Source organism: Cladophialophora psammophila (genome assembly GCF_000585535.1).
Source record: "Cladophialophora psammophila CBS 110553 chromosome Unknown aczJe-supercont1.16, whole genome shotgun sequence".
In the NCBI taxonomy this organism is placed as follows: domain Eukaryota; kingdom Fungi; phylum Ascomycota; class Eurotiomycetes; order Chaetothyriales; family Herpotrichiellaceae; genus Cladophialophora; species Cladophialophora psammophila.
The window spans coordinates 155,417-172,498 of NW_006912937.1; the positions used below are offsets into that span (position 1 = coordinate 155,417).

General features: G+C 51.8%; 7 protein-coding genes across 7 annotated transcripts; 5 read left to right on the forward strand and 2 right to left on the reverse strand.

Moving 5' to 3' along the window:
• Window positions 1–287: 287 nt before the first annotated feature.
• Window positions 288–1,572, forward strand: A1O5_09330 (peptidyl-prolyl isomerase H (cyclophilin H); the record flags this gene model as incomplete). Its single annotated transcript, XM_007749909.1, has 3 exons — window positions 288–363; window positions 694–839; window positions 1,216–1,572. The coding sequence occupies 3 exons, from the start codon at window positions 288–290 to the stop codon at window positions 1,570–1,572; spliced, it is 579 nt and encodes a 192-aa protein (XP_007748099.1).
• Window positions 1,573–1,946: 374 nt separating this feature from the next.
• Window positions 1,947–4,020, reverse strand: A1O5_09331 (uncharacterized protein; the record flags this gene model as incomplete). The annotated part of the gene is made up of 4 exons (XM_007749910.1): window positions 1,947–3,015; window positions 3,074–3,198; window positions 3,253–3,548; window positions 3,612–4,020. 4 exons carry the CDS (start codon window positions 4,018–4,020, stop codon window positions 1,947–1,949), a joined length of 1,899 nt encoding a protein of 632 aa, XP_007748100.1.
• A 1,553-nt stretch (window positions 4,021–5,573) lies between these two features.
• Window positions 5,574–6,611, forward strand: A1O5_09332 (uncharacterized protein; the record flags this gene model as incomplete). The annotated part of the gene is made up of 1 exon (XM_007749911.1): window positions 5,574–6,611. The coding sequence occupies one exon, from the start codon at window positions 5,574–5,576 to the stop codon at window positions 6,609–6,611; it is 1,038 nt and encodes a 345-aa protein (XP_007748101.1).
• A 2,161-nt stretch (window positions 6,612–8,772) lies between these two features.
• Window positions 8,773–10,898, forward strand: A1O5_09333 (uncharacterized protein; the record flags this gene model as incomplete). Its single annotated transcript, XM_007749912.1, has 5 exons — window positions 8,773–8,809; window positions 8,874–8,942; window positions 8,996–9,233; window positions 9,284–10,749; window positions 10,801–10,898. 5 exons carry the CDS (start codon window positions 8,773–8,775, stop codon window positions 10,896–10,898), a joined length of 1,908 nt encoding a protein of 635 aa, XP_007748102.1.
• An 818-nt stretch (window positions 10,899–11,716) lies between these two features.
• On the forward strand, window positions 11,717–12,643 carry A1O5_09334 (transcription elongation factor S-II; the record flags this gene model as incomplete). Its single annotated transcript, XM_007749913.1, has 1 exon — window positions 11,717–12,643. The coding sequence occupies one exon, from the start codon at window positions 11,717–11,719 to the stop codon at window positions 12,641–12,643; it is 927 nt and encodes a 308-aa protein (XP_007748103.1).
• Window positions 12,644–13,904: 1,261 nt separating this feature from the next.
• On the forward strand, window positions 13,905–14,333 carry A1O5_09335 (uncharacterized protein; the record flags this gene model as incomplete). The annotated part of the gene is made up of 1 exon (XM_007749914.1): window positions 13,905–14,333. One exon carries the CDS (start codon window positions 13,905–13,907, stop codon window positions 14,331–14,333), a length of 429 nt encoding a protein of 142 aa, XP_007748104.1.
• Window positions 14,334–14,709: 376 nt separating this feature from the next.
• Window positions 14,710–15,327, reverse strand: A1O5_09336 (uncharacterized protein; the record flags this gene model as incomplete). Its single annotated transcript, XM_007749915.1, has 2 exons — window positions 14,710–14,849; window positions 14,907–15,327. 2 exons carry the CDS (start codon window positions 15,325–15,327, stop codon window positions 14,710–14,712), a joined length of 561 nt encoding a protein of 186 aa, XP_007748105.1.
• Between the last annotated feature and the right edge of the window lie 1,755 nt (window positions 15,328–17,082).

A 17,082-nucleotide genomic window follows, 5' to 3' on the forward strand; every position in this document is an offset into this window, starting at 1 on the left:
TCAATATTACATGACCAAGCTAAGCTGTACCTCTCCCCTGGTTGTGGAGATAGCTACGAGTGGTTATTGTAAATCCCTTGCCACTACAGCCTCGTCACTTGTCTAATAAAAATTCTCCGCCCATCAAACAGTAAAAATAATTCATTATCTCCAACAACCTCAGCAACAACGGAACCTAACTCCATATTGTTTTTTTTTCTCGACAGACTGTTCGTTCTCTCCCCGCGTTTCGCTTCATTTCCCCTCCCCTCGCCCTAGTCGATCGACACGAATACGTGGCCTCCAAGATGGCGACGGACGCGATCCCCGTTCCCAAACCGGGCGAGGGCGAGCCGGTTGTTTTTTTCGACATCCAGATCGGCGGTAAGGTTCGACTTTGATCATCTGTGCTTCTCCATTATGGTTATAGCATACGGCGGTATGCACTTTACGAGGAAGGGGGGAAGGTTTTCAATGCCACACTCCTAGACGAAAGCGCAAGGCCTTGCAATGCGTACACGGCGGGAGATCTGTGTTGTTCAGATCTCACTCACCCTCATTCCACGTCCTGTTCTATTCCCCTGTCTTGAGGATCCCCTCTCGCCGTTGTCTACGTCGCTACAAGTCCTGTAGCTATGGTCCCTCCAATACCACCCCCTCTCTTGCCGCTAAACTCCCTCAAGTTCTGCTCTTCTCTAACTAAATGATATCCAGGTGAGCCCCTAGGACGCATCAAGATGCATCTCTTCTCCAACACGGTGCCCAAGACGGCAGAGAATTTCCGCCAATTCTGCACGGGAGAGCATAAAGGACCGGGCGCACAGCCGATGGGTTATAAAGGCAGCAAGTTTCACCGCGTGGTGAGTATTGTCGTTGCGATTCTCGTTCCTTTCTTTTTTCTTTCCATTAGCCCATTTTTTTTTTGGCTACGGAACTCCGTTCGGCGTGAATGGAGTGCCACGGGTGTGAAGGGAAGGGTGACAAAGGCTGGCAAGCAGGTCCAGGGAGGTAATTGCCGTTATGCCTGGGAGTGTGAGGTCAAGGAAGGGATGGCGGGATGGACGAATGAATGGTGGAATATACCTGAACGCCAGTCTGGGGGCGGGATCCTTCCTCCCTCTCTTTCTCCGCTCTGTTCTACCCTCTTCTCTCCCCTTCTCTGTTTTTCCAGCTATGTCAACAACTGAATCCACAACTGACAGCACCGCTCCTCCTCCGGGGCGGGTTGGGAATTAGATCAAGAACTTCATGATCCAAGGCGGCGACTTCCTACACTCAGACGGCACGGGCAGCACGAGCATCTACAACAATGCAGCTTTCGCGGACGAATCCTTCACCATCAAGCACACGCGGCCCGGGTTGTTGTCGATGGCCAACTCGGGCCCAAACACCAACGGGTGCCAGTTCTTCATCACCTGCGCCGCCACGCCCTGGCTCGACAACAAGCACGTCGTCTTCGGCCAGGTCGCGGACGAAGATTCCCTAAAGGTCGTTCGCATGATTGAGAACACGAGGACCGCCGGGCCAGGCGGGCGGGGGCAGGGCGAGAGGCCCGTGTTAGATGTCAGGATCGTGCAGTGTGGCGAGATGTAGCAAAGGGAGGTGTGAGTGAGTCTGGGCCAGGACGGGGTCGGGGCGCAGGGGTGAGAGCTGTGGTGAAGGGTGATGAATATCTCGGTGTGGAAGACAAATGTGGGATAGCGAGAGGGTTGAGAAGAAAGAACAGAGCATGAGCACGCTTCATCGTATCGGAGAGCTTGGAAGTCGCTGTTAAGTGTGCCTCGTCACTCCGGGAAGACCAACACACGGCCGGAGAGATTCAAAAGAATAAATGGTCAGGACGCCACCAATAGGCCATACGTGGTGCCAGTGCCAGTGCCAGTCCCGTTCGTACTCATCAATCATAGCAACAACAATAATGTACAGATGATATAGCTGCAGTTTACTCCAGTCCCTGAGGCGCTCGCTCATTCGACTCTAGGCAACGAGTCTCTTGCTTCCCTTAGCACAAGATACTCAATAACATCGACCTCACCATCCTGATCGAGTGATAGCTTAGGAAAAGGCATGTTCCCCGTTCTCGTCGCCGTCGCCGTTGCCGTCCGCTTGCTCTTGCCCTTGCGGTCGGGGCTGCTCCCACTCTCTCTCCCTGGCCGACCTGGACCATGTTTACCGGGTATTCTCTTCGGTGCACCTAGCATCCACACTCCCTGTTGTTCCCATCGTCTCTGCCTTTTGGCGGACCCTTGCCAGTCTCGGCGCCATTGCAGCGCCAGGTCCGGGTGCCAAAGACTGCCTATTTTCCATGGCCCGACAAGCAGAGATTCGAGAACGGTCCAGCCGTTGTCCTCGTCAGCAAGACAGGTGTTGCCGGAAGGCAAATGTTGTTCGCCGGGGAAACCCACGCCGAGGTTGAGGCCCAAATTGACGTGGATGATATGGCCTTTGGTCCGAAGTCGGCTGTCCCGGTGCTGCAGCAGGAAACTTCCCAGCACCGTGGCTGACCAGGTCAAGCACATCTTTTGTTCGACGGACTCGGAGAAACCCTCGAGCTGCTTGTTGATAAATGTACTGGCAATATCCGCTATAGCTGGCAAGAAGTCAAACTGCTCAGACTCATATCCCCTCTCTCCCTGTGCGTCCGGGCCCTCAACGATATGGTGACGGTAAAGTTGTAGACAGAAAACAACGAGCGCACAGCACAACTGCAGCTCCGTTGGACTGAGGTTGTCGTACCTGTGCAAAATGTGGCTGAATTGACGACATCGTTCAATTAGTTCCAGAGCTCGTTTAGTCTGCCCAGCAAGGCTTTGAAATGTCTGTATTCGGTCCAACAGCCGTTGCATCGAATTCAGGGACGCGGCGAGTTCAACTGATAGATCTACCCCAGAAAGTAACGTTGGGGATTGTGCACGCATTTGGCGGCCAGGCAGAGTACTTTGTATTGACTGCGGTTCCCTGTTCGTTGATTCTGACGTGTTGCTGTCATTTTGAAGGAGAATCTTTCGATTGCGGAAGCCGTACAGCGCTTTCCAGCTATGCAATGTCAATCATTCGGGCAATCTGAGAATACTCGAGGACGTTTTAAACTCACCTCTCTAACCTGTTCCCGACCACGCGAGCAACGGCGCTGCCGGGGTGGTCGTCAATATAATGCTGCGCTATATTTTTGAATGCTTCAAAATGGGCAACGAATGCTTCGGGCTCGCTCGACATGTACTGTTAGATGTCAGCTAGTGGTCGCACCTACCAAAAGGTGTAATCAAAGCCTACCGCAATGCTAAGCATACGCCCGACCGTAAAGATGACGGCTTCTTCAGGCCCGAAGCTGGTGGAAGATACCCTTTGTCGTAACCTCATCATAGCTAAACCACGATGGTATAGCATCAGCTGGTCCTCTGACGGACTATTGCCCTGAGCAAGGACCCATGCTGTGCGGCTAACAGCCACAGTTGCGTCGAACAGCATGTCATCTTGAAGTGCAAGCGGCCAGCATAGGTCGAGTTGTGTATTGTATCCCATCAGATCGTCAAAATTGCCAGCTTTATGTGGTGCCCATATATGGATATCTGTAAGTCAATGTCAACAAGATTCTTAGATCGCAGGCGGTTGGCCACCGGAGGTATACTTACGATAGTCAACCATGGACATTACTGCCTTTGTATTCGAACCAGGAAAGGCACTGAATGGATCTGCTCGTAGTCCGGTCTGGATTGCAAGGCTCATCTGTGTCTCACTTGACTCGCCTTGCTCAGTCAATTGTTGCTCAGGTGTAATGCTTTTCAGTGGTGACATCTTTTCTGGACTTTCGACCGGCGGCGTTGCCGACATCGACCTCCATCCAACCAAGCTTCGGGCGTATCCAGCACCTTGCCGCGCAGAAAGCCTTTGCTGTTGGCGTTTCCCTGCACTCTGAAATCGCCGTGCTTGACTGGAGACCAATTTGGATTTAGCCACCTGGAACGACTCCGGGCCTTGGTCAATGAAGACGTGCTCCGGAATGTTTGCTGAAGCATTTCTCTTCTTCCACTGTTCAGGCATATGCGATTGATTACCTTTGGCATATATGATGAAAGAGGTGAGATGAAAATGGACGTGGGTGTTGAATGTTTCCTCAGTACGATCGATATATGAGTCTTCCCTTCCCCGACGATGTGCGCTAATAACGCATCGACTTTACATCGAAGATTTGCCCCTTACAACATGCAACGTGTTGAACTCAATTCCAAACAGGTATCTAGAACCTTTCAGTTGCCGATGACTCAGCTTGCGAAAAATAGAGACTGCTGAGGCACAAGGAAAGTTCTTGATAAACAGGCGCGGTTCTAGCCACTTCGACACAGGCTTGAGACTCTCGGATTCTGGTATGGTGGGTTCAAGAATGCCTGCGCGTGGTATCTGGGTTTGATGGCGGGATATTGTAATCCAATGCTACTAATCCTTTCCTGGTCTCTCCGACCCGAGAATAGGCTTCGAAGATGCAAGGCTTTTGCCCGAGATTGGCCCAGCCTATGACATGCTTATCAATGCTGAAGCGAGGCACCAACTCGTGTGGATCCGCCGGAACCAGCCTTCATGCTCAGCAAGGCTGACAATTAGAATTCCGCATTAAATCCGATTTGATCAGCTTTCCAGCCTCGTGTAGGAACGTGGATGGCCGCAATCTTGATCATGGGAGAATCGCCACGCCAACGATCAGACCCTGGATAGAGGCGCATCATCAAATCCTGTTGAATTGCAGCGGTTACAGCAGCGGAGGCAAAGGTTGTTCCTTCAAGGCATGAAGATGGAAGGCCTGAACATTGAATCGACAAGTTTCTGCATCATGGGTCGCGAGCACCCAAGCCTACCGCATTCGGCAGGCGCTATGCAAAATGCCCCGAGAAAATGGGCTTTGTTTATGAACACAGGACTGAAGTCAGCCATGGCGAAAAGGCTCTTGTGACCATCCAAATCGAGATGATAGCACGCTGCTGGTACAGCTTGTTAAAACAGCCTTCATTAACTCTTGAATAACTATAAACCCGTTACTCAAGTCACAAATTACTTCACAACTTACCTCATCACCACCTTAGCGAAACCTGCGCAGTGGCCAATGGAAACTCGACGAAATGAAAGAAGTAACAAGTATGATGAAGGACCTCTCACTTTGGGAGTCTCACTTTGGGAGAGTTGACAACTTGCTGCCTCGCTGGAATAGCGTCGAAGTCGCGAGGCTGCAAGAATCTGCCAATCGGAACATGCGACTCGGGGAGAATAACCAGTCTGGGTTAAACTTCTCTCTCCTCTAATTGGCTGTCGTTCTTGAATTCATGGTGCTCGGAGATGGACTCGTCTTGAAATAACGCAAAATCTTGATAGATCGTCTTCGGAATTCTGCTTCCAAGTCCCACGCTGCATGCATAATCAAGATGCATCGTGATGAGGTGTCAGTCCTCGCCAGAATTTATGTGGTGCATTCAGAAGATGGTGGAAGGATGTAAAGACGTTCTTGCCCAACTTGTCAAAATCCCATCTTGCCGCAGTTATAGAGACCTCCGTGAGCACATGACGCTATCAGATTGTGGCCAAAATTCATCCTGTCTTCAAAGAACATGAGTTCAATGACAGAACGCGCCATTCCGGCTGGGAGTCTTGTCGTCGTAAGCGGAGCGAACGGTTTCATCGCAAGCCATGTTGTTGATCAGCTTCTGCTGGCTGGCTATCGTGTCAGGGGCACCGTCCGTGATGCAAAGAAGTCTGCATGGTTAATTGAATATTTTGGAGCTAAATATGGTCCCGGCAAGTTCGAGCTGATTGAGGTGCCGGAAATGGCCGCGGATGGAGCTTTCGACGAAGCGGTAAAAGGTGCCTCTGGATTCATTCACACGGCAACACCAGTCATGGTGTCGTACGATCCAAATGAAGGCATTCCGATCGTGGTAAACGGCACTGTGAACGCGCTCAGGGCTGCAGCTAGTGAGCCCTCAATCAAGCGCTTTGTCCTGACTTCGTCCTCCACTGCTGCGATCAGTCCGAAGCCAAACATTGAATTCAGCGCCGATGAATCAACTTGGAATGACGAAGCGGTAAAAGCAGCCTGGGCTCCTCCCCCCTATGAAGGCGAACAGAGGAAACTCGATGTGTACTCGGCTAGTAAAACACAGGGCGAGCAAGCTGCTTGGAAGTTCATGAAAGAGGAAAAGCCTGGCTTTGTTTTGAACACCGTCCTCCCGAACTGCAATATGGGTCTGGTGCTCTCACCCGAGCATCAAGGGGCACCAAGCACAGTCGGCTGGCTCAAGGCCCTCTGGAATGAGTTCAAAGGGCAAGAGAAACTCAAATTCAACCCCCCGCAGTACTATGTGAACGTCCAAGACACAGCCCGCGTTCACGTTGGGGCTTTGATATTTATGGACGTCCAAGAGGAGCGCTTGTACGACTTCGCCTACCCATTCAATTGGAATGATATCCTTGCCATATACAGGAAACTGTATCCTGAACACAAGTTCATGGATGATATCCCTGATCTCGGCAGGGATCTCAGCAAGGTCACAAACGAAAGGGCGGAGGAAATTGTGAAGCGATTTGGAAGACCCGGATGGGCGAGCTTGGAGGACAGCGTGGCCGATGCCGCGAAGGGTTGGGCTTGAGCAAGAGGGCTGAACTGGCATGGGTAATGGCTCTTGACCTGGATATTGTAGGGGGTACAAATTGAATTGATCTCGGGGGAATTGGTCGCTGGTCTCTCACGTGATACAATGTCACGTGCTTTATAGCCGTCTCGCCGTGTGAGGGTAGAGTCTCATTCAGAAGTCGCGGTTCCGAACCCAGCCCGAGTTTTTCCTAGTCCCCCCTCCTTGTCCTTATTTTAAGATTCATCCTCCACAAATCGTTGGGCGTTTTCGGCGTCATCATGATGAATCCCCGTCACCCATGGCTTCTTTGGCCCGCGGAACTCGACCACAAGTAGGATACATATTATTCAACAGCCGGCTGATCGGTCGGCAAGTTGAGGGGGTGTAGGATACTTTCAGTTCTCCCTTGGTCTTTCGCGTTCCAACGTCCCCAAGTCACTCATTCAAGCCCCTCGTTTCTGTTTACTTGATTCTTTTGTCTTTCTTCACCCAAAGGCTGCTCCTCTTGAACATGAGGTACCAAACACTTCGATTTACCATGTTTTACAAAGAGCCAAAGCACGAAACCAGACAGACATCCAATGCGCAATCCGCGAACGGAGCATCATCCTCAGGATCTAGTCTGCGATCACCAACTTCGACCGTCTCGCTATTGTCAAGATACTCAACTAGTTCAATGTCCAGTCCGCATACGAGGAGCGACGGAGAAGCAGGAAGAAGATGACGAGCAAGGAATGCACAGATATATATTTCATACAAACAGGAACCCTGACTTGACCGCGAGTCTATGCTTCGAGAACAAGAGCCCAGGCAGAAGAGCCCCTGCCCAGCTCTGAGATGAGCTTCCGAAACATCCAAGCCGACATGCTGATGAATCAAACCTCTGACGGAATGCACCGACCGCGTTGACTGGGATATCACTGTGCTTTCTAGAGATGAGACAGGATTGTCTCTCTCATACCTCCTCGCCTTCGGTTGGTGAAGCGACAAGAGGTCAACTATTTACAGGAGAAACATCACCGGGATGCTGGCTGATCGGATACCGAACGTTGGCGATCCTCTCACAAGTTGGGCATCAGCCAACTCTTCTGCATGGACTAATGATTTACGAAAGAAATGTATATGAGTACCGAGGGATGTTGGCATTGAAGGATGAAGTTATGGCTGGTCATGTAAGATGTACATATGTAGCCATGGCGCTGGAAAGGGATATGATATGTGGATTTAGCGATACCCTATATGCCCTATTCCATATTGGTTTCTCGAGTAATCGCATGATCATTTGACTTCATCAAAAGGGAAAGCCATGTGACATCCTAATCGTCTTCACATCACCTGAGGCCTGTCACATTATTCTTATAGCCTACCACATGGTATTTTTCACATGCCTCGGGACTTAGAGCGCTGAATGTGAAGAGATGAATATGGACAGGGCCCCTTCGGGCCACGCTGGAAGGTGGCGGAATCAGCGGCCGAAGCATGTGAAGTCCGCGGGCTCGGCTTTGGAGAAGACTGTGCGGGGGCAGCAATAGAGCCTGGAGCAAACTCCTAGAGGAGCCTAGGGCAGCCTACCAGTAGGTCTGTCCAATACCACTTGTTACGCTCTACCTGAAGGGGCTCCGTGGAGGTGAGAACTGCGAGCCTCGCCCAGCCCGCTGTGTCTGCGAAGAGGAATTTTCCCCGGACAAGTCGGACTCCAGGCCATTGACAGTCGGCAAACTCGACAAGCTTTGCTGCACCCCGGGAAGATACAAAAACCGGAGTCACGGCCATCAGAAGACTCAAGCAGAGACATTCTTCGGTCTTAAGACGGTGTGGGAACAATTCATTGTGTGGGTACCTCGTACTACCTAGTTGTACAGGGTAGGTAGGACAGCAACTGATTGTGGGCACCAACCAGCTGGAACATATTTGGCAGGTCAGGCAAAAGTCAAGGCTGGTGACCGGGAAGCCGAGGTTCATTGCTCTCAATTGTCGTCTCCGTGGGTGCGCCGTGTCGTCAATCATAATCTTGAGGATCGAATCTCCCGTTACTGGTTACTGGCTGCGCAGGTGATCGAGTTCGTCTTGAAGCTTCAAAAACTCATCATCCTTCTTCCTTTCGATCCTCTCCCTCGACAACACCTCCTCCCAGCCATCTACACCCGTCTTCAAATCACTTCTGTGTCTGTCCAAAATGACCCCTCCTCGTGTCATTGTTGTTGGCGGAGGCCGTATGGAAGCCCTTCTCCTTTCCATCCCAAAGTAAATCGATGAGCTAACTTTCGGGAACTTCAGTGTCTGGTCTCAGTGCCGCTCATACTGTCTATCTGAACGGAGGCAACGTCCTTGTTCTGGACAAGAATAGTGAGTCGAGTCGTCCTGTCGACCCAAACCCACCATATCTGACGCATGGGCAGACTTCTTCGGTGGCAACTCGACAAAGGCCACCTCTGGTATCAACGGTGCTCTCACCCGAACCCAGGTCGACCTCGGTATTCAAGACAGTGTCAAGCAATTCTACGAGGATACGCTCGAATCTGCCCGTGACCAGGCCAGACCAGATCTCATTCGAGTCCTCACATACCAATCCGCTGCGGCCGTGGAATGGCTGCAGGACGTCTTCAATCTTGACCTCACTCTTGTTTCTCGATTGGGGTATGTGACGATTTAAATCCTTGAGAGCCCAAGTCTAACACTCTGTACAGCGGCCACTCTTTTCCCCGTACCCACCGTGGACACGATGCCAAATTCCCTGGTATGGCTATCACCTATGCACTGATGCAAAGACTCGAAGAGCTCTGCGAATCCGAACCCGAGAGAGTTGAGGTCGTCAAGAAGGCCAGGGTCACATCTCTAAACACGCAAGGCAACTTGGTCACCGGTGTTACCTACGAATACGGCGGTGAGACGCACTCGGTGGACGGTGTTGTCATTTTGGCTACTGGTGGATATGCCGCCGACTTTACAGAGACCTCCCTTCTCAAGAAGCACAGACCGGACACCTTTAACCTGTCGTCAACCAATGGCACGCATGCCACTGGAGACGGGCACAAGATGTTGATGGCCATTGGCGCAAATGACATTGATATGGACAAGGTACAAGTGCACCCTACCGGTCTGGTTGATCCCAAGGATCCCCACTCCAAGTGGAAGTTCTTGGCTGCTGAAGCCCTTCGAGGCGAAGGCGGTATTCTCATCAACAGCGATGGCCAACGATTTTGCGACGATCTTGGCCACCGTGACTACGTTTCTGGCAAGATGTGGGAGGAGAAAGAGAAGGGCAAATGGCCCATCCGCCTGATTCTCAACTCCAAGGCCTCAAACGTCCTTGATTTCCATACCCGACATTACTCTGGTCGTGGCTTGATGAAGAAGATGACGGGCAAAGAGCTGGCCAAAGAGATCGGCTGCGGTGAGGCTGCGTTGGAGAAGCAGTTCAAGGAGTACAACGCTATTGCCAAAGGCGAAAAGAAGGATCCTTGGGGCAAGAAGTATTTCCACAACATGCCCATGGACATCAATGACACTTTCCACGTTGCACTGATGGAGCCCGTTGTGCACTTCACCATGGGTGGTATGGAGATCAACGACAAGGCCCAAGTGCTCAACAAGGAACACAAACCCTTTGAAGCTCTGTTTGCCTGCGGTGAACTTGCCGGTGGTGTGCACGGCGCTAACCGACTTGGTGGTTCATCACTCTTGGGCTGTGTGGTCTACGGCCGAGTTGCTGGCGCATCGGCTTCTCAATACCTATTCCACAAGCTTACCACTCAAGGAGGCGCCACCGGGGCTTCTCAGCGTCTAGGTCAAATCTCGTTACACATTGATCCTAGCACCCCTGGTAAGATCTCAGTGGAATGGGGAAGCGGTGCTTCTTCAGCTCCCTCAGCCGGCACTCAGACGACCTCGCAGCAAGCCCAAAGGAGCGCGGCACCAGTGATGGACGGCAACAAGGCCGAAGAACCCGGCAAGAAGAAGGATGTCAACGATATCAGCAACTTCAAGGTCCCGGATAAAGAGTATAGTCTGGAAGAGGTGGCCAAACACAACAAAAAGGATGATCTGTGGATTGCCGTCAAGGGTGTAGTGATGGACGTCACCAACTGGCTCGATGAGCATCCAGGTGGTCCCCAAGCATTATTCAGCCACATGGGCAAAGACGCTACCGAAGGTGAGTCTGAAAGATGGATCTTAGCAGTCAAGTTGGCTAACACTCGTGCAGAATTTGAGATGCTTCACGACGACGAAGTGATTCCGAAATACGCTCCCGACATCGTCATTGGCCGCGTAAAGGGCCAAAAAGTTCGTCTGGAGTATTAGGTCGCGTGATGAACTTCACCTTTGAAAGTACACTGTTTGGGAAGACAGCATGGAGTTGACCACTGTATCATGAACAGCTATAGCCTCTGTATGTCTTGAGATTAAAAAAATTGAATGAATCAAGCTGCGTTTGCTTAACTCGTTGCCCGAATGCGCTATTTGGTGTTGCATGCCAGTCATTGCTGCCGGAGGGTTGACGCTTCCAGATGTGGAAACTGATGGTTCAAATGACAGTCATTTGAAACCACCTCGAGACCATGATTTTGGCTACTAAACTCGCCTCACCTCGAACCTCCAAAGCCTTATGCGACTTCTTTCCTCTTGCACTAAGTCCCGTCCTGCCGGCCGGCGTACCTGAAGACTCGTCCAAAATCGTGAACTACAGGGCAGCACGGAAAGGGCGCAGCGAGACATTGATTCAGGTAAGGACTACCTGATCAGACTCATGCCTCTCGTCCACACCCCCGCCTTCTGAACGATGCCCGACACGTCGCGCACCACCAGCAGACCAGTTCAACTCAGAAAAGGAGGGCAGGTGGGCCGGCTTACGAGCTCAAGAAGATAGTGTGCGCAGCGCGCTGGGTTTGACGGCGATGTGGCGCCTTTGCATTCCAACGCTATGTTCTACTTGTTGCGACTGTCGTTAACGCTATGGTCACTTCTGCCTAACTTGCTAATCACCATCAAGTAAACAGGGCAAACTTGGCCTCCGACTCCTTCCAAATCTTCGACAACCCTTCGACGAAATCCGTTGATCGGCCGCAGTTCGCGCCAGATTCGATCACTCCGTCCGCACCGCATTCCCCTTTCCCATCAAGATGGACCGCCGAGAGATCCTCTCCAAAGGCTCCGCACTCCAGAAAGCCATCGCTGCGAAGGAGCCTTCTGGAAACATTTTGACCATCCTGCGCGACTTGAAGGCAAACGTCCGGCCCAGTGAAGAACTCCTGCGCGCCACGGGAATTGGCAAGATCGTCAATAAAGTAAAGGGAGTCCCCAATGTGGACCCTCAAGTCAGCCAACTCGCTGCGGAGATAATATCTCGCTGGCGACACGTGGTCAACGAGCAAAAGCTGGCAAGCGGCACATCTACACCCACCGCGAACGGCGCCAGATCAAACGGCACGAGTTCGCCGGTACCCCAGAAAGCCGCCACACCCACTCCGAAGGTGTCGAGTCCCGGGGTTGCACCTGATAAGCGCAACTGGAAAACAGACAAAGTCCCCCGGGACGAACTGACATCTGACACGGCGCGGAACAATTGTATTGGCCTCATCTACGATGGTCTGTGCCTGGGCTCCGAAATCCCCATGAAACAGATCCTTGAGCTAGCCAAACAAATCGAATCCGCCGCCCTCAATCTCCCTGACGCAAAAGGATCCTCAGGTTCGCCCGTATACAAGGACAAGATTCGCTCCTTGTACCAGAATCTCAAGAATAAATCCAACCCTGGATTGCGGGTGCGCATTCTGTCAGGAGAAGTCACCGCGCAAAGATTTGTCACCATGACTCACGAAGAGATGAAATCCCGCCAACAAAGAGAGGAAGACCTCAAGATTGCCAAGGAGAACATGAATAATGCCATGGTTGCGCAAGAAGAGAAGTCCGTGAGTACCTCTCTGGAGTGCGGAAAATGTCATCAGAAAAAAGTCAGCTACTCTCAGGCGCAGACCCGAAGCGCAGATGAACCGATGACGACATTTTGTGAGTGTCTTAATTGTGGCAACCGGTGGAAGTTTTCTTGAGAGACCTGAACAAGAATTTTATACTGGTGGTTTTCGCGAGGCATGTGTAAGAATGCTAGGCACGTGAGGAGTCAGCTTTCTTGGACGTCACTTTAAATTGATTTCCTCAAGCACATCAAATCTTGGGAGACGAGGGGAGACAAACCTGAGTTATTAATGGTTATCCTCGATTGTATCCGACTCCAGCAGACGAGAGGGAGGAACGAATGCTGTTCTCGAATCGCCTCTTGGGAACGCTGATTTGGTCTGAGGGCTGTTGCTAAACCACGCCGCAAATCAGTCTTCTCCTTTCAGCTCTGCTTACGAATTTTGATAATGCTTGACACCACATCCCAGGGAAAAAAGCCACCAGGGGGCGAGAGCATGTATTGGAGGAGGACTGTTCGATGAAAAACCTGTTTTAATGGTGCTCAACACGGCTCGGAAGGCTGGAGGAGACGAACAACCCTCAATTCTGGGTCGCACAGGAAACCGGTCATGAGGCAAAAGATCGGAGCAGCAAGAAGAAAGCGACAAAAAAAAGCAATTGGCGTTGGGTCTCCTGGAGGAGGCTCAGATATCCTATCCAAGGATTGTCACTGAGTTGCAGTATGTATTAAGAACTCTTAAACGAGCATGAGATATGATTTTCCCGAGCCAAAATCTCCAAATTCCTCGCACTACGAGTTCCCAGCAGCAGATAGATCGGAGTATTCCCCATTGCTTATCCTTCAGAATGCTGAGCCAACCTTTCATGGCTGGTCGTCACGAAAGAAGTATCCGCGGGCGAGTTTTGAGAGCTCATCCGAGCTCCTGGCCTGCCAACTGCATCTTTCTAGCACCGAGACCAAAACGTCATTGTCCGGAATTAGTCACCAACCCGGGTCGAGGGTTAGATAAAGGCCGGAAGGGACTCACTGGGCGAAAGGGGTTTTGCTCGAAATCTTCCTCTTCACACCCCGAGTCGGGCGGAAAAGGTCCCTATCCCGACGCGTGAGCTTATTCAGCGGGCAGGCATTCGGCTCCCCCTGGTGGCTGGCAGCCTCGTCTGGGACCCTACCTCCCCAGGTACCTGGCGAGCTGGTAAGGCTGGGATGAAACTGTTCGCACACAAGCGGGGCGCCAGGACGTATAAAGGGCCGAGCGAGGGATAACACAGATTCAATCCCACAGATGCATGTCTCGTCACGCATACACATACCTCCCGGTTGCATCCAAATAGAACGCCATCTACTACAGTAGAAGCAGAGAGAATTCAGAAGCAGCGCTGGCTGACTGACAAATGTCCACCACCCTCAAAGAAGTCTCGACAATCCTCCTGCTCGCCCGTAAAGGCAGCGTGCTCGAGCAAGCTCCATCTCAGCTCCTCCAAGCGGCAAGTGCCAGCGGCGATGAATCTTTCTCGTCTTCCTCTCCCACCCGTCCCGATCTGCGTGTCCACACGGGAAGCAGCGTCGCCGACTTGCGCAGCGCCTTCAACCAGGCCTCCGCCAAGGCCCGCGGGATCCAGCACGTCTTCGTCGGTGCAGGCCTAGAGCTCGAGAACCAGCTCGAGATCGTCAGGGAGGCCATCACGATCAGCGCCAGCGTCTGCGTGCTCTTGAAGGATGCCACATCGGGACCCGACGGGTTTGTGCCCTTTGTCAAGGCTGTCTTGGGAGGGATGCGTGGCGGAAGGGAGTTGGGAAGTACTAGTGCTCCCGCAGGCTGATTCTCTCCCTTGACTTGGAGGACCGATTGGCGTGGGTGTGGATCAAAGCTTCCGTCTGGTTGTTGGTATTTGTGTCGCGGTTTCTTGAGATCTCGACGAGGGCATGCTGCTTCTCAATATCTGTAGCTCACAGTTAGCAAGGACCACAGCATCGTCTCATACTTTTCACTATCAAAACTGGCTCATGGAATCGTATTTTAATTAAATGGAGTGATGTACTGACTTGCAGGTTCCGACGCTCGTGAGCCAATACCGTTTAGCTTGAGGTCAAGGAGACCAGATCATTCCAGATAGCCTGAAGATACCAAATCCACTGTACGCTGGAGCCCACCCTCTCAAATCAATATCCACGTGTTTGGTATCCTCGAACCCCAACTCAAGGAAAAAGTCGTGCTGCTGCGGGTTCAGAGCAGACCACAAGTGGTATGCCCTTGGCCTTTGCCCTCTCGAGGCGGACATGGACCAATTGCGATCCTATCCCTCGTCGACGGTTCGGAGGCTTGATATACGTGGGCTCTAAGCCCCTTTCGATCAGTAAAGGGCCCATGTTCGTTGATGAACAAGCTATCGTACCGAAATGATCGAGTCCTTCCAACTGCTCGGGAATCTCAGCCACCGCGTTCGAAACTGCCGAGAGAACGTCGGGGTTGAAAAATTCGGGTATATCCTGCTGCTGCTTTCCAAGCTCAGCTTCTTCGTCAGGGGTCGGTTGGCCCTCCTTGAATTCCGAGTCAGGGCGTTTCCTGGTCAAGGAAAGATGTCCGAGAATGTCTCCAGATCCCTCGTCAACCGCTTTCAGACATTCGAGCTGTTCATCTTTGAATGCTGCTTCGGCGGCAGCTGCATAGAGCGGTTTCTGGGCGGCATCATTGAGCCAGTCCTTGAACAGGAGCCGGTTGATGGGGAGAGCGAGTTTGCCGGTGTGAACGAGGTCGGAGAGCAATGGGAGGTCGAGGCTCGAGACTGGGCGGATGGACTGCTTAGGATGAGTCATTTTAAATTATCCCTTCTCAATTGCAAGGCTCTGAGAAGTCCAAGATGCAATTCTCTAATGCTGTGGATTGCCTAGGTGTTTTATGGGATGCACACAGAGTTAAAATCCTCTGCATGACCAGGCACTAGAGTTATTGAACATGGACCAGCCCAGCCTACCTGGTGAAATACAGGCAGACACGTTCCACGTTGAAAGTATCTAGTCCAGAGAAATTCAATATCATGAGAACCGCTATAGCGGCTGACCTATACCTCCTGTATTGTATTGAAGGCAGATTTTTATACCAGGCAGTTGCTGTGACCTGCCTCGACCGACTCGGCTCCGACTGGGAACAAGGGTGATACCCATGCACCAATTGAATTGGCCGAAGGACAAGACAAAGTGCAGTCCTCATCTGTAGCTTTTGTCTACTATTCAGAAGGTGATGAGAATCGATCGACATGGATGCTTCTTGTAGGTAAAAAAAAAATAACTTGGTGGCAGAGCTGGGCAGGCTTGGCAGAGGCACGCAAGAGATCATGTCCTGCCCAGCTTTCTAGGCATTCCCATCTGGGTTAGATCGTCTTGGCTGCAAAAGAAAAGGAGGGCTTGGAGGGCTCGGGGGCTATGTAAGACCGCGGTCGATCATGATATCTTGTCCCATCCTCCACCATATATAGAGGGAGGTGCAGCTGGCAACCTTGACAATGACGACTTGGTGATGTCGACGCAGCCCTGGCGAGATTGATGAACTCCACACTCGCGCCAGTTGCCATGGTATGCAGCCGCGACAGTCAACTGTTAAAACCGTGCCGAATGTCCCCAGAACTTGCATCAATATGTCTGTGCCTCTGTGCCGCTGTGCCGAACGGCGCTTCGAAGGACATTCCAAGACACTATCAGCGGAATATTCTACAAGCTTGCGCCAGCAGAACCGTTGCGAGCTACGACTGCCGCTGGAGCTGCGGCTAGCTGCTCGACAGGGCTGTTTGCCTGCCCGAAAATCCTTCAGTCAGCCTCGCATCTTACCTTTTTTGGCTGGCATGTTTCACCATATGCTCGTTACCGTCAAGCTCCTCTCTACCCAGTACTGGTACATACATTTGATACATGTACTCCGTACCCCCCGGATGAAGCTGGTAAATTGTACGAATATACCACCCAGGTAGTCGTATGCGACGAACACGAGGTCATTCTCTCTCTTCGTGAGCTCCGTAGAAAGCTTTGGACGACGAGCACCCGCATCTCGCCGGAGGCAGACGCCAGACTAAATCAGCGACCAGGTGGCCATGCTCATGCATGCCCTTGTCGACGCCACGCAATCCGCATGGTCGCATCTCGAGCTGCTCCTACCGAGTAGCCCCTACCAGCCCTCCGCCTGGCTGGTTTGTGAGTCGAGCGTGCCGCCCAAATCAGTACAACATGGACGTAAGTGCCACTCTCTCTGCCTCTCGATTCTCTACCCCTTTTCCCCCCATGCGTTGTTGTTTGCAATGTCTTTACTCGTTTACGGGACGTTGTGGCTGCTTTTTTTATTGTCTGCCGGCTTGAACTACTACCTGTGGCCAGAGCTGTGTGCCAAGCTAGCAAGCCAGTTCTTTCCCGACTATGAGCGATCAATAAAGGTTTTCCATCCCTCAGATCCCGATTTCAAATGCATTCATTTGCTACAAAAGCAGAAGAGAAGATGCAAACAGTCTGTTATCAAAACGGCTGGACATTTTGCCTCATTGCTGCGTGACGTACTCCTCGTGGGCCGTTGGGATGATCCGAAGA